Raw genomic sequence first — 14981 nt, forward strand, 5'->3', positions numbered from 1 at the left:
GTTTTAGATCTTTGAGATCTTTCAGCCCATGAAAAATGGGAGCAAAAACAAAAGTGTTGCGTTTATATTTTTGTTCAGTGTATGATGAGAGTACTTCATCAGCGACTGTGAGGTGAAGTATAAAATAATCTACCATGCAGACGGACAGCTCTTTGATTGTCATGGAGACCAGATATTCTTCAGCACCTGTGTTGCTTAATTTGGTAATTCAAGAGAAACAGTGTGATGGAAACAGAGAGAAAGGAAAAATAAAAATAAAGAGAGACAAAGTGAAGACTAAAAAAAAAGTTCATGTATCCAGTTGTGCAGTCACTATGGAGGGAGCCAGTCAATGGAGGTCTCTCAGCACAGTGCTCTTTACCTTTGGAGGTGGACACTGATGAAAAACACGACCAGAAGGCCACCGTTAATAATTCATTCTGCTCCAAAACAAAGCCAGCAGGGCCACTTGGAAACAAAGGTGGAGGCTGATTCACCTTTCACTGCTTCCCAGCATCCCACCCTCCTCCACCCCTGGGCTCCTGCTGATTCCAGAATCAACAGCAATGTGTTGGCATAAGCAGGGAGTTTACAACTACATTACAGGTGTTAAGCTGATAGCCTTAACCAGAGCAGCTTACAGTACGGACAGTAAGGAGGTACGGGGTTCACCATCTTGTTCAAGGACATTTCACCAAGACAAGGTGAGTAAGTAATTGAGATAGTAAAGTTTATATATGCAGAGCAAGCATCACATTAAACCCAATCAACAAAATCAACCAATAAAAAAATAAAGTGGCAAACTGAACACACAGGGATAACACAAAAACATCAATGCAAGGCTTGTCTGTACAAATAAGCTTTCAGATGCTGTTTAGACAAGCCAGAGAGGTTATTATAGAACCTGGTGGCCATGTAAAGGCTTACAGTAGTCGGCCTTGGTTTTGAATGTTGGCCAAGGGGCAGCTAGTATTGTCAGCCGCAGTCAGATGACATAATAAGCAGTGGCGGATCTTCCTATAGGCGACTTAGGGAGCCACACAGAGGAAGTGTGCCAAAATTGCACCCCACCACGACCTCGCCCAACCCTGAAATTTGCAAATTGGTACATACCTTATTGTTTTATTGTTTGTTATGTATCATTATTGTTTGTTGTGCTCATTAGATCACACTCTTGTAAGTAATAAATACAGTAAAGTTTGCCTAGTGTGCCGAATGTACTAAGTCCAGCTGCTTCTGTACAAGACCTGCACAGGTTCCTGGATTGAAACTTGCAGAGAAACAGGTAAAAGAGAAATGCCCTTTCCTCCTTTAAGACAGTCATTGTTCAATAATCCAAAATGACCAAAGGATGCATAATGTTACACTAATGTTAATTTTTAATCAACCACTTTTGAGATGTTTGCCACAGTGTCTCTCTCCAGCATTTAGGAGGCCCAGAGCTGGTCTTGGTGAAGGTAGCTTGTAAACTCACCCTTGCTTTGGTGTGATCAGACTAAAATCACAAGTTGCAAGAACACCAACATTCTTCAAATCTTGGGAGGTTGGTGCAGACCTACAGTGCTTTCCAATTCCCTTCTTCATGTTTTGTTAATTCTGACATAATAATGGGCACTGAGGATACAGATATAGATACTGTTTACTCGGCTTAGGCCTAATGAATTCCGATTTATTACACAAAGTCATGGCATTCATGATTAATATTGGATAACGATGATAATGCAGCATTCTTGCCTTACATTTGGAAATTGCTAATTCCCACTGCAGCCTCAGTGGCCATTTTATTTTTCCACTGCAAAGGAAATAAATGAGGGTACAGGAATGGCATACTCCAACTATAATTATTTTATCTTCACTAAGTTCAGAAGCACCCTCTCTCTACAACTAAACCCCACTAGACTATGTGACAGTATTCTGTCAGTATTTTCTTATTTATTATTCTTTGTATGCATGTAGGTGCTTCAGTGCCGCTTGACTGTCAATAAATTTCAGGTCAATTACTTTGCTTAAAGGGTAAAATATAAATGTGGTGGCCTCTGTAGCTCTCATCGCTCTCTTGTCCAAGAGTCTGGGGGTTGGGATATGGAGGGATAGGTGGTTATTGGGGCAGATTAGAGCTGGTTCACTGCCTGGATACAAACATTCAGCAAGCACCATCAACGGACCAACACTAAACCAGCTTAGCAGGCAGAAGCTGGTATTAATATTTATCAACAGTGGGCCAAGCTTTGTGTGGATTCAGTTCTCAGGTTGAGGGCACTGAAGAAGAAGGATCCAAACCACTGACAACATTAGTACTCTTTGGCTTTAGTGCAGCATGCCTTAGTTGCCTGTCTCCATTGGAAATTGAGATGTCATAGATTGACACTGTTTGCCAAAAAAGAAATCCTGAAAATGTAGATGCTGTCACAATTAAAGCACTCAACGCAGTAAGAGCCAGACCTTCTTTGTTAGACATTCTGCCTGTCTTGGATCTTTGGTATCCTGCTGCATGAAGCATCACGGACTTGCACAAAAACACAAGAACTGAATGTACTTTACTGAAATGCCATCACTGAATTCTGAAGTTCAAATTTTGCCCAGTCCTCTCTTGTAAACAACCAAAGTAAAGTAAATCACGTAAGGCAGCTAAGTTATGATTATTGTTTTGGAAAGTAATGGCTGTGAGGGCACAGTCTATTACTGGTTAATATAACAGAGAAGATGTATGAAGCAGACACAGTGGGTAGAGGAAAATGTCAAATGTAAAGATAGGAGCTAGCTCACAGCATGTGGACAACAAAGTAACAGCTTTTTTTTTTCACATTTCATATGACGACAATTAATGCTAACCATCCCTAACAGGAGAAAATATCTACATACCATATTCACCTCCAGTACAATGTCACGATGTGCACTGCATACACTGGGTTCGCTACAGTTAAATGGTAAAGAGGAGCTAAAGGTCAAAGAGAGACAGGCTGGCTACTGAAATCACCATCTATCATCTTCATCTAACCTCGCACCACATGGCAGTGGAGACCTGTCTGACCGCTCAGGTTGAGATACTTATATTCATTATTCTGTAGCACCTATTGTCCTTGCATCATGTAGGTCAGGACGTAACGTGCATCTATTAGTCATCTGTAAAGGCTGACTGTAAACAAGAAGCCAGTGCATTTGAATAGTTTTTTTTCTGTCAAAGAATAATAAATAGACATTTGTTGAATTATGCCATTGTATAAAATGCAGGTCAGGGCTGCACTTTGCATTTGAATTTCCAAGACCAATAGCATTTCTCAGAGAAACATGAAAAGCTTAGTCTCTTAGTGGCCTGTTGTCTTGTATAATGTATGTGTCACTATTGTCTCTTCAGGGGTATGCAGTACTATGTTAATGATTATGCAAAATGTATCTTCTTTAAGCTTTATGCTTCTTGCAAAAACTGCAAATAAATCACACTACTTGTGTAGTGTATCCTTTCTTGACAGATCCTGTGTAAAATGTACTCATTACTTACATGAAAATGTTGATGTTGTTTATGAAGATTCTTGTACACATATTGAATTAAAACACACAAGCTAGTGTGACTCTGTGGTGAGGAAGAGGAGGAAGCAGAGCACTACTCTGGCTGTGAGGTTGCAGTCAATATGAGGCCTGAGACACAGAAGTGTTTTGACTAGAGAAGACGCTGCGGGCTGGATCTCCTTAATCCGAGCTGTCATATCAGTGTCATTATGGCTAGGAGGCTATGCTAACACACACAAACACACAAACACACACACACACACACAGCAGATTTACTCACTACTGTAAAGGAGCACAGTTACAGCAACAACAAATACTGTTAGCTATAAAATGACTTTTATCATACCTTTCGCATTGCTTGTGTTGCTAATTTTCATCTACAAAAGACATTCTACATAACGAAAAGCTTACATGCATACACGTGTGCCATAAATACTCAAAATTCAACATAAACCCTGCCTTATAATCACTTAATAATTTGTTTGGATTAACCAAAATTAAAAGACAACAGAAATGACAGATCTGATTTTTGTTTCTGTTTTCCTAATATAGATTTTCCTAAAGCTGTGGAAGACAGGCAGTTTGTCCTTTTGTGGTGCCTACTGGGTTCCTGCTGTGGACATGTGAATGGGAGCTGGAGGGTTGCATTATGGAGACACACACAGAGCCAGGATGGGAGGGGTGCTGTGAATAGACCTATATTGTAAGGTCAGGAGAATGGATGTGGTGTTGCTTGGCTGTGTTGTGGCCATGCAGTGCAGCTGGTCCCTACAGATACCATGAAGCAGGATGGGCTAGTGGGGAGTGTGTGTGAGTGTGTGTGTGTGTGTCTTTGTGTGAGAGGCTGTGACTGACAAGACTTTAGACCCTGTAGGAGTTTTTTTTTTCATCCATAAATGATGGGGGACTTCAGGGCACACAACTAAGCCAGAAGAATTATTTTTATGTATGTGCATAATGTGTTTCTGTCTGTGCATGCATGTACTGCATACTGTATTTTCAAAATGTCAATGTTGGAAAATCAACTACGTGTTAAGCTTAAGCGGCAACATCCAGGGCTGAGAAATGAAGCCAATGCAGAGGTCTGGCAGACGTTCAGCAACACCAAAGTTGGAGTTTTGTCCTTCAGTAGAGATATGCATTAAAGGCCGACATCTTCTTGGGGATACTGTTGGTCATGTGATTCCTGTGAGATTCCCGTGGGATGGGAGTCAATTTTACTATTCATTACAGGACTGGGGCAGGACAGGAAAAAAAAAAGTCAATGGAAGCAAGTGGGACAGAAATCATGACAACAAGCTAGCAATATGAAATTAGTCAGCAGCTATTAGTTAAGTGCAACACACACTGCCACCGGCGCGGCACTGTGGCCGTCAAGTGCCACCCCCAACACACATTGGCGGCATGCAGCGGCACCGTCGACACTACAGTGTATTTCCCACCCCAGCCCGCTAGGTGGCTGTACCTACACTAGTTGCCAACGGTTGCCAACTGCTAGTAACGAAAGAACAAGAGGAAAAACTTTGAGGCAACAACAACTTGGATTTCATGGGTGAGTGTCTTATCAAAATCGTCTTATTAAAAATTTCCAGTTGTTACTACAGCAGCCGAGACTTACATAAAAGGCTTTTCTCGCAGCCTCTAAAGACCATAGGAACAACATATGTTAAGCATATGAAATAAAATGGCTCCTTTGTTAAGGTAATACTACTGCGATCGCAATGCTAATATCTGCTAGCGCATTACAGACTCAGCGCTAGTTATTTGCCACACTGTAGAAGTAAGAATCAGAATAAGGTTTATTACCAAGTAGGTTTTCACTTACAAGGAATTTGCCTTGGTGATTGGTGCAAACAATAAACATATTATGGTAAATAAAGTTAAAGGCAGAGTACTGCAGCAGTCAAGAATAAAATACTAGAATAGAAAAATTACAATAAAAATATAAAAAGATTCTTTTAAAATACTACAAAATAAATGTGTGCAATATTGCTGTGACATGTAAAACAACAGTGTCGGCCTCTTGTATCACACATATCATACATGTTGGCAGCGCTTTATAAACAACAACAATGGCATAATATGGCAGTAACAATCATTTACCATCTCTGTTATATGCCGGCTGATCCTGTCCTCTGCTCGGACGGTGAGCAGCTCCGGGACCTCATTGTTTTCCCAATTTGTTGAGATTTTGCCACTGTTCTTCTTTGAGTTAGCTGCTAACTGCCATCAGCTACTTTTTAAATCTCCCACAGTCAAAATACATCGTTAAAACGTCACACCTGTGCTGCCCATGATCCCGTCCTGCTGGCTGTACCATTTATACAGACATCACTTCGGCACTGTTGTTAAAGGGGAAACAACTCTGCCCCCCATTCTGCGTTTGTACCGTTTATACAGAACGGCAATGCGGCACTGGTGAAATTCTCATCCTTGAAGAGGCAGTTTAAAAGGAGCCAGTGACTCTAATGGATATAGAATAAAAGTAGCATTATGCTCTCATACTAAACCCCACACACCACTCCAATTTAAATTCAAAATCAAACTATTACTTGCATGTCTGTACATACTGTGGTTGCCAGAAAGTTGAAAAAGTACAAGGTGAAACCTAGGAGTGTGTATTCATAAGAAGGTGGCTACCTACCCAGTTTCCAATTATCAAAATATCAAGTACTGAATGAACTAAGGCAGAAGTTAAGAGACAAAGATGAAAGGAGACAGAATTGTCATGGTGACACCTTCAAGCACAGAGAAGTCCATAGACCCTTGCAGTTACCATGGCAGCCTATCTTATGTACATTGTACTCCATGTATCTGTATGTGGGTTATCAGGCGTGGGTGTAGTATTTTTCCAGCCTGGCTGCATGGCTGATACTACCTTTGATTGTACACCGACGTTAAATGTCATTGCTAAGCTGGCGCCTGGCCTCAATATGATTCAACATCAAAATGTAAAGCACCTCACAGCCCTCGTCTAATTTGCTCTTTGATTTCATTACATGCTTGGTAAAGAACTTAACTATGCTGGTTCCTGTCACAGCTGAGGATTTCAGAAAAGTTCAGAGAAGAAATGAAAAATGATCAATACATAAAATGTTACCGTTAAAAGAAGTGTTTAAACTTTTACCAGACACTTGTAGCTCGAAATGTCATTTCTCTATCAAACGCAATCATGCCAGGTTCACAGTGTGTCCTCATCATAGACTGTAAAAATAATGGATGTAGCTATCATGACATCTTCCACTGGCCTTCTGTGGACTTTCGTTTTGAAGCCTCGAGTCTGGCATATTGGCCATCGCCATCTTGGGTTTTTGGAGCCAGAGGGGACCTTATTTGGGGGAGAGGCTGGCGCTATGTGGAGTGAGGGGTGGATCTAAATGAGACGATGAGGACACTTTCTGCAGACTGTCAATCAAAGTCACTCACCCTTAATTATGCAAAGCTTTGAGCCCTAAAATAATGTAAACATACAGTTGTCATGATGGGGAAATTAGCCACAGAGACCAAAACCATTTTCTGTACCATGTTTATTTCGACTGTTAAGTCCGGCATTTTAAATTTAGGTCTATGGGGATTGACTTTATTTTGGAGCTGACCTCAAGTGGCCATTCACTGAACTGCAGTTTTTGGAATTTCCATGTCAGCTTAATTTTCAGCCCTATAGGTTGTCGCTTGGTCTAACCATTTAGTGGGTGTCCAAGTCACCAATAAGGAGAAGGACAGGCTTTGGGGCCATAGCACAGCCACAGTACCAAACAAGAGACAGTGACAGAGCAGTTGTGTATGTAGTAGGGTTGGTATCAAGACACCCTTCTGAGACTGAACTATAATCAATAATAACAAGGATGTATGTAAAAACAGGCTTTTCAATTCCATTTATCAATTTCTGAAAACATCATTCTACCTACTGCATCTCCATCTAAATGGGGAGAAACGTACTGTATGCATCGATCTATTGTGTCGTGTTTCAACATGGCACTCTAGAAGAATTAGAATCGGTATACGTAAGCCGGTGCTAATTTCAAGCACAAATTCTCTTACCCCACTCATTGGTACAAATATGTTTAGCCACAAGGAAAAGGGTGGGAGATTGTACAAAAGCACTGACCAAAAAAGTAAAAAAAAAAAAAAAAAAAAAAAAAAAAAAAAAAAAAAAATCAATTCCCTTTGCAAAATAAACTCTGTGGAAGACCTTCAGTTTCATACAGTACAAGGCCCCTTACGGCCTGCTGTGGTGAAACCGCTGTTCCAGGCTACTGATGACAGCCGTCAAACCTGTGGAGAGATGCCGACCTCCGTTAAAACACTCACTGGCTGTGCTGTGAGTGAGACTGGTCTTTGGAAAGGCGATCCTGGAAATAGCTGGTTGAGCTTTTTTAAGCTGTGGGTTCAAGCGTGGTGGCACACCTTGGGCTTGTTCGACTCTAGGGAGACGAAAAGGTTGTTCAAATGTCACTAGCAACCCCCCCAACCCTGACCCTAAAACCCAGTGCTGCACCAGCTGAGAAAGAAGTTATTTGTGAATGTCTCATATGCCCTGAGGCCATGGTGTGTGTGTGACAGAGTGTGCATTTGTGACTCTGTGTGTGATGACTGTAGATGAGAGCAGTACAGCACTGAACATGACACTTGCGATCTATGATATCAAGCTGGCTGGCCACGGGCCACATGCTGCTAAATGATCAGTGGGTTAGTCTAACCCAGTGGTTCTCACCTTGGGAATGAACTCCTCACCCGGTGACGAAATCACTTTGGAGGCTTGCAACATGTTTTATCAGATTTTAAACTCTCAGTCACCACAGGTAAGGGATTAAATAAACTACTGTACCTCAGAAAATCCTTCTATGAATCAGCTCTTCACCATCTTACATGCAGCACATCATAAATAGGCAGTACCTCACCTCAGCTATCACCATGTAAAACCTACCAACCATCTAGTCTAAGTCTAAATGAGTGTGACTCTAATTTCAATGGTAAACAATGATATGGGTGCTAAATTTGTAAAAGTCGCAGTTAATTTATCGCCGTCTAAGTAAATTAGAGTAGCCAGGTATGGGAATAAAATAGAGAGCACTCCAAAACCTATGACCCATTATTACCGCTGTGAGGTGAGGGTGTAGGTCTGCGTGTCTTTAATGACTGTAAGTTTGTAGTTGAACACTGAAAATGACACATTTTTTTGTGTTGTACTACTGACCAGATCACATTTGTGTGTTTAAGCCATATAATCATTTGCTGTCATTACAGCAATGCTCACCATAGTAAAAGCACAGGCATGGATACACTACACTCACAACTTAAAGATGTATTAACAAAATGAGTGACACAAATGTTTGGCAGATAAAGACATTAAATGTTTCTTATCTCTCCAGTTCTCAATATTCTCCTGATGCCTGTCCTCCCCGTTTGCTGAACATCACGATCGTATCACATGGGCTAACAGACAATAAGATGTGATCTGAATTCTAATTTTAAATCACATTTAAATAGAACTTGTACTGAAACCCACAAAAAAGAAAACTGAGGTGCTTGCCTTAACGTGGCATTTTCCAGCACTAACTTAAAAGCTAAGATAGATTTCATAGAAATGCTGCAAAATTTTCCATCTAAATATGTTTGTTGCTATGTCAATAACATGAGCCTTCAAAGGTAAATTATATTAGAGAAGAACTGCACCGGATTTATTTCTAAGGCTTAAATATACAAGGCTAAAGGATATTTAATTTAAGGTGTCTGATAGTTCTATTAAGATAAACCCTTGAGCTTTTAAGACCTTTACAATGAGAGAGTGGTGCTATAAAAAAATGCTAGTGTTATGCACATAATGAAAACCAAACAAACACACTTGCTGATCTTGACTTTTTTTTTTAACCTTTTTGGGTATACAACTTAGATGCTGTGGCTCATTTTCAATTACACAACCTACACAACTACACAACCGTTCATCCAAACAACTTCACATTAGGAGGGGGCAATTGCTGAGAATACAAGGAAGGGCAGTGTTGAGTGCGAGCTCATGAGATCTACAGGACATATTTATTAGTAACGCATTATGTACACACTGTGTACTGTACTGAGAGGGGACGCCATTTACTGTTACACCGCCAGACGACATGTTGGGTACAATTTTCTCTCAGTACATTCAACAACAGACGAGGAGAGAGACACCAGAGAGACTGGAGACATTACACTGTAGCAAAGTCAAACCTTTCAAGCATCAGTGATGCAACTGTCGGAATGAGCACTTGTTTCCCTAGTTTGAAATAGCTAGCTGTTAACAAATTACAGTTTTACTCTATGTTCACAAGGGGATGCAACTATGTTAAGGCAGGAAGTGCAATGTCGAATATGAAGTAATTTGGTTAAGCAGTTCCTGAGAAAGCTGCAAACAGGCGCCCTTTGAGGCAGTGTACTAGTATAATTAAACTGATGATCGTTGGATATTGTGGTTTGTTTTTATGAGTCTAAAAATCACAATCAAATCAGTTCAATCGTCAAGTACAGCTTTGTGACATCAGTGTAAGACTACAAACTGTATGTGGTTAACACCCATCAGCTGTGGGCAACAAAAATAATGCTTGAACTGCTGTGATTTAGGATATAGATACCCCTTCCATAAGGACGACAGTCCAATTACTTAAAATTCAATCAGCATTACCGTCGTCACTGAGCCCAGACAACAGACATTAATAAGCTCCACATCCCCTGTGCCGCTGCTGTCATTTGCCTCTCTTCCCTCTTTCCCTCCCTCCTCCATCTTCCCTCAGTTCCATTCATTTGGTGCAGCTATTAATAGCCCGGCCACCCGCCTATCAATACCATCACTACTCCAGCAAGACAGAGGATGTGGGCATGGCCCACCCAGTGGAATGAGAATAAATGAGCGCTGAACTACAGAAGCTTGGTCTTATGTAAGGAGAGAGAGAAAGAGAAAGAGAGAGGCACATTGGACAACTAGATACTATGGGAAAGAGATGGAAGGACGGAGAGAGCAAGGTAGAGAAATGGGACATAAAGAGCCAAAGAAAAACTGTCCTAATTTAACAGATAAAGATGGTGACAGACGCTGAAAGATTGAGAAAGACAAAGGGAGAAATTTACACAGTAGGTGAAAGACAACTAAAAAATATGTGACTCACGAACGAGAGAAATCTGCCAGCTCTCTTGACGTTTACACACATTCCTTTTCTCCAATTCTCCCTCAGTGACTACAACCTCATATTTATGGGTCCACATTCCTCCTTCTCTCCATTTTTCTTCTTTCCATCAAACCCCCCCCCCCCCGCTTATTGATCGAGGCAGGTAGTTTCACCCACTTCTGTGTGGATAAGAGAAAGACTATTGCATTATCCATAAAAGCAAGATCTCTGTCTGCTTTGTGTGTTTATATCACCTCCTCCTACTGCTGCTGCCTGGTCCAGTGGGGCTTTGTCACTCTACCTACTTGTTTACAGTGGGTCATGGACCTGGTTTGCACAACCACTCCATCACATTTGGAAAGCTTAGATTTACTACGATTGATAACTATAGAAAGCTGGCATAGCAATGTGAGCTTGAAAAAAACTCTAAAAAGATAAAAGATAAAGAGTTAATGTGACACTAAGGTGGTAATAAGATATTCATGAAATCCTTAAAATATCAAGCAAAGTAAGAGATGTTTACTGGATTACACTATGATGGATTGTTGTCTTTATCACAAACATGCAACGCTATGTGTACCTGACTCAAAGGTGTCTTCACAGGGCCAGGCAAACCTGTCATCTCATGCAGTCCAATTCACATTTAATAGCTATCTATATAACTAAATGCTCCCACAGTTAAACCTAACATTCTTATTTGTTTTAAAATATGTACCAATAGAGGTTCAGACTGTTTAACAGCTTGCTTCCTAATTCCAATTCAATATTTATGTCAATGGAAAAGTCTTTCCATCTCTGCTCTCTGACCATTTGACCTTTAACCTTAACTATGACCTCCTTACCACTGGTTGCCAATAATATAGTGGCAACACTTTGGGCTTTGTCTGCTATTCATTTTGGGTGACATGTTTACTGTTAATTTGTTCCAGCCTTGCACAAGTTGTAAGTCATTCTGGGAAAGAACAAAAAAATGAAATTAAGTGTAAACTGTAAACTGTCCAGGGGTCCACGTAGTACTGATGATGCAGGATGACAGTTGCCAAAACTGTCCGATCAATGAGTTACCTTGATTTATCCAGAGTAAACACAAACTGGACCAGAACTAAAAAGGCAGCAATGAATCTTTTTATTCTCCTGCTCTTGATCACTTAAACAAACGATGTGAAAGTGACCTTAGTCAGCAGCAGATCCAAATCCAATTTTCAGGCAGGGTCGGTGCACCAGAGTTTGACTTGCACTTGTACAACACCTTAAACACAACCAAACCAACAGTCAGAGTCAAACTGCACCAAAGAATTACACATGGACAAAGCCTGAGGAACACCCAACTGCTAAACACTAAAAGGTCCAAAAATTCATTTTGAATTCTTGCAAGCTCTGTGGGAGACCAAAGGGCTGACAGGAGCTGTAATAGCCCTGCAACATGCATCACATGCATTTAAATGTCACAGCTAAATGACAGATGCACAGCTCAGAGGAACAGCTGTGTTGTCGATGATGTTGGTACTCTCAGACATACTGTAATTCACATAATAAGGAAAAAGATATCCCACTTAATCCTCATCCTAGTGACATGATATCATGAACATTAGCACCACTCATCTGGTCTCCACCAAAACACAACCAAGAGCTGCACTGCACCTGTAACAACCAATGGGTTTTAGCTACTGTAAGATGTAAGAACCATCCACACACAAGAGAAAATAATTCTTCCAGCAGTTTGTATGCTAAAGAATCACATCTCCATACGCAAACAAGTGAAATTCATTGACTATAGTACCATCTAGAACCTGTGAGAACAGTTTTCCAAATTTTAAGTTTACATGGAATCAGAGCAGGAGAAGAGACAAGTGCACCTAAACCTGTTGAGTCAAAGTAACTTGACTTTTGTTAAGAGCCTTTTTTAGCTGATGTTGAGACATGAAATACAGTAGAAACCGATAAAAGCCTGTTGGTGTGCCAGCCTTCAGATAAGGATATGATGAAAAAAATAAATAAATAAAATTGCATGGATATACTGAAATTAAGTACACACAGCCATGTGTGTGTGAACAGCGTACAAACATCCTGGACATGCTCTATACCACCTCATATACTTCCATTAAAAAACATATAAAGGAAATGTAAACTTGGTATAAGCATGTCTCTTCATGGTCTGTGAGTGTGTGTACATGTGTGTGCGTTTACCTTGGTGATGAGGATGCGGTAGTGCTCAAGCAGGTCGTGGTTGTCGTGGCAACCAGCCAGCAGCTGCCAGACTTCAGCTCTGAGTGGCTCAGGAATGCCACTGCGAACCAACGAGGGCAAACCCTTCGGACGGGTGGACAGGTTCCCATGCCTGACGCACAACACGCAGGAGGTAATCCATTATTCTATAATCTCATTTAATCTAATTCAGCCACTTTAAATATTAATGAGAAGTGCAGCTGGACAAATTTGATAATTGTTTTAATGTGCGGTGACAGTATGAAGACAAATCGAGTCCATCAAATGCTGAGTTATTCGCCTGTCACACAAAAGTACTCATGTTGCACTAAACAGGAACACCACTTTGTCTTAAGAGCAAATCAGTTATTAATTATGGTATTATTGCCAAAATGCTTTGTGCCACATAAGTTAGGCTGACTGAGCACCAATTACCTATTCATACTGATGCACACGTTTACAATGGGAGCTGCCCAGTACAACTACGACTGCTGCTATGGCTCTACTAAAGCTGCTCTAGGTATGCTGCCTTATTCAAACATACTGAAATTATTACAGTATTAACTTCAGTATTGAGTACAGTAGTCAGTTAAGTACAGATTGATTTATTATAGTATTAATCACAGTACTATCAACTAGGGATGTCAGGATTACTTGATTTCACTATTAACCGCGATTTTAAATGCCACGATTAATTATTCGTAGAGATTCCTCAACACCGTCACTCTCCAAAGATTATGCCGGGATGCGGAACCACATACAGTAGGTCAGCGTAACTCGCACAGAACGAAAACAAAGTTACACAAGCGGCGTCTCCGAGTGATGAAGTACGGATGAAGAAGACTTCCCCCCCCCAAAAAAACAGACAACAAAAGTCAGCCGTGTGGTATCATTTTGGCTATCGCAAAATGACCAAGGGGTCATTGTTAACGACGGCTTTCCAGTTTGTAAAACATGCCGCAAAAAAGTCGCGGCCAAAGGATCAAACACGAGCAACATGATACAACACCTGCGGGACAACCACCCGGCTTTACATGCGCAAGTAAAGGTAAATGCACAATAACTGGGTTAAAATACGTTAATCTCAGTTGGCAGTTGGGCTTACAGTGCAACGTGACAAGCTAAGGCACGTCTCAAAAACTTTTTTGATGGATAGTTTTGCATTTTGTGTGTGCACACAGCGTGAGGTTGTAATGGTTTTGGGTCCGTATAGCTCTTTGGAGTGAGACGACAGGCAGAAACTCACGTCCACACGAGTGTGGGATTTCACAAATGCTCGTCGTTTATTTTTACATCAACTTAAAAACACTCCAAGCTTACCAAGCCCGGTTGTACGGCTACTACATTTTCATACATGAACCAAATAGTGGCCACACATACTTAAAACCATCACTGTTGTGTTGAGAGATAAAAGAAAAAGCAGGAGCACATAAGTATACGTCCGACCAGCGTTGGGTGCGCTCAACAGACTCAAATCATAACAGGCGTTGCTTGATGACGTTGCTGCTAGACGACACAGTATACACCATGTTAAAGGCACATTTCATATATTCGACTGTTACAAGTTCAAATCCTTTTTTTAGTAGTCAGACTGTTTCAGTGTCAGTGTGCAATGTGGAAGATATACGTAATGTCTTCTCAAGGTCCTCAGTCAGTGAACATTTAGCATTAGTATTACCTCCTTTTGCTTCCTCCCATCTGTGTTGAGTAAATGTTGGACTTGTCCTTCCAGCACGATGTCTGTTTCATTTATTATTAACACTGCACGAGATATGCTCTCAATTTATTTGTGTAATTGTAATTTAAAGAGAACAAAAAGACACGCACATCCTAGAAAAAACTTAGACTGCTGGACCACAAAGAAGCATGTAGTAAAAGTAGAGTCTGCACACCACTTTTTGGTTACTTTTCTTTGTTGCTATATTATTTTTGTTATGTTGGTATGGAAATAAATGAAACTTAAAGATCTATAAGGAGTGTTCATGTGATTTTACACATTTATAGTGTGAAATTAATTAATGCATAATAATCGTGATAATCGTAAAACCGTGATTATTTCTCTGACAATAATCATACCAAGAAAATCTATAATCGTGACATCCCTACTATCAACCCCTTAAATATCATATTGAGTACAGTATTACTGTAACT

The 14981-nt window shown here is 40.6% G+C and overlaps 1 protein-coding gene across 4 annotated transcripts in view; it reads right to left on the reverse strand.

Moving 5' to 3' along the window:
* The window catches only part of rabgap1l (RAB GTPase activating protein 1-like), a 138346-nt gene that overhangs the window by 90274 nt on the left and 33091 nt on the right, over positions 1 to 14981 (reverse strand). For all 4 annotated transcript variants that reach the window (XM_078168887.1, XM_033620733.2, XM_078168886.1 and 1 more), the window contains exon 13: positions 12813 to 12963. In XM_078168887.1, coding sequence (XP_078025013.1) covers positions 12813 to 12963 — 151 coding nt within the window. The remainder of the gene's footprint in view (positions 1 to 12812; positions 12964 to 14981) is intronic.

This window comes from Epinephelus lanceolatus, chromosome 6 (genome assembly GCF_041903045.1).
Source record: "Epinephelus lanceolatus isolate andai-2023 chromosome 6, ASM4190304v1, whole genome shotgun sequence".
NCBI lineage: Eukaryota > Metazoa > Chordata > Actinopteri > Perciformes > Serranidae > Epinephelus > Epinephelus lanceolatus.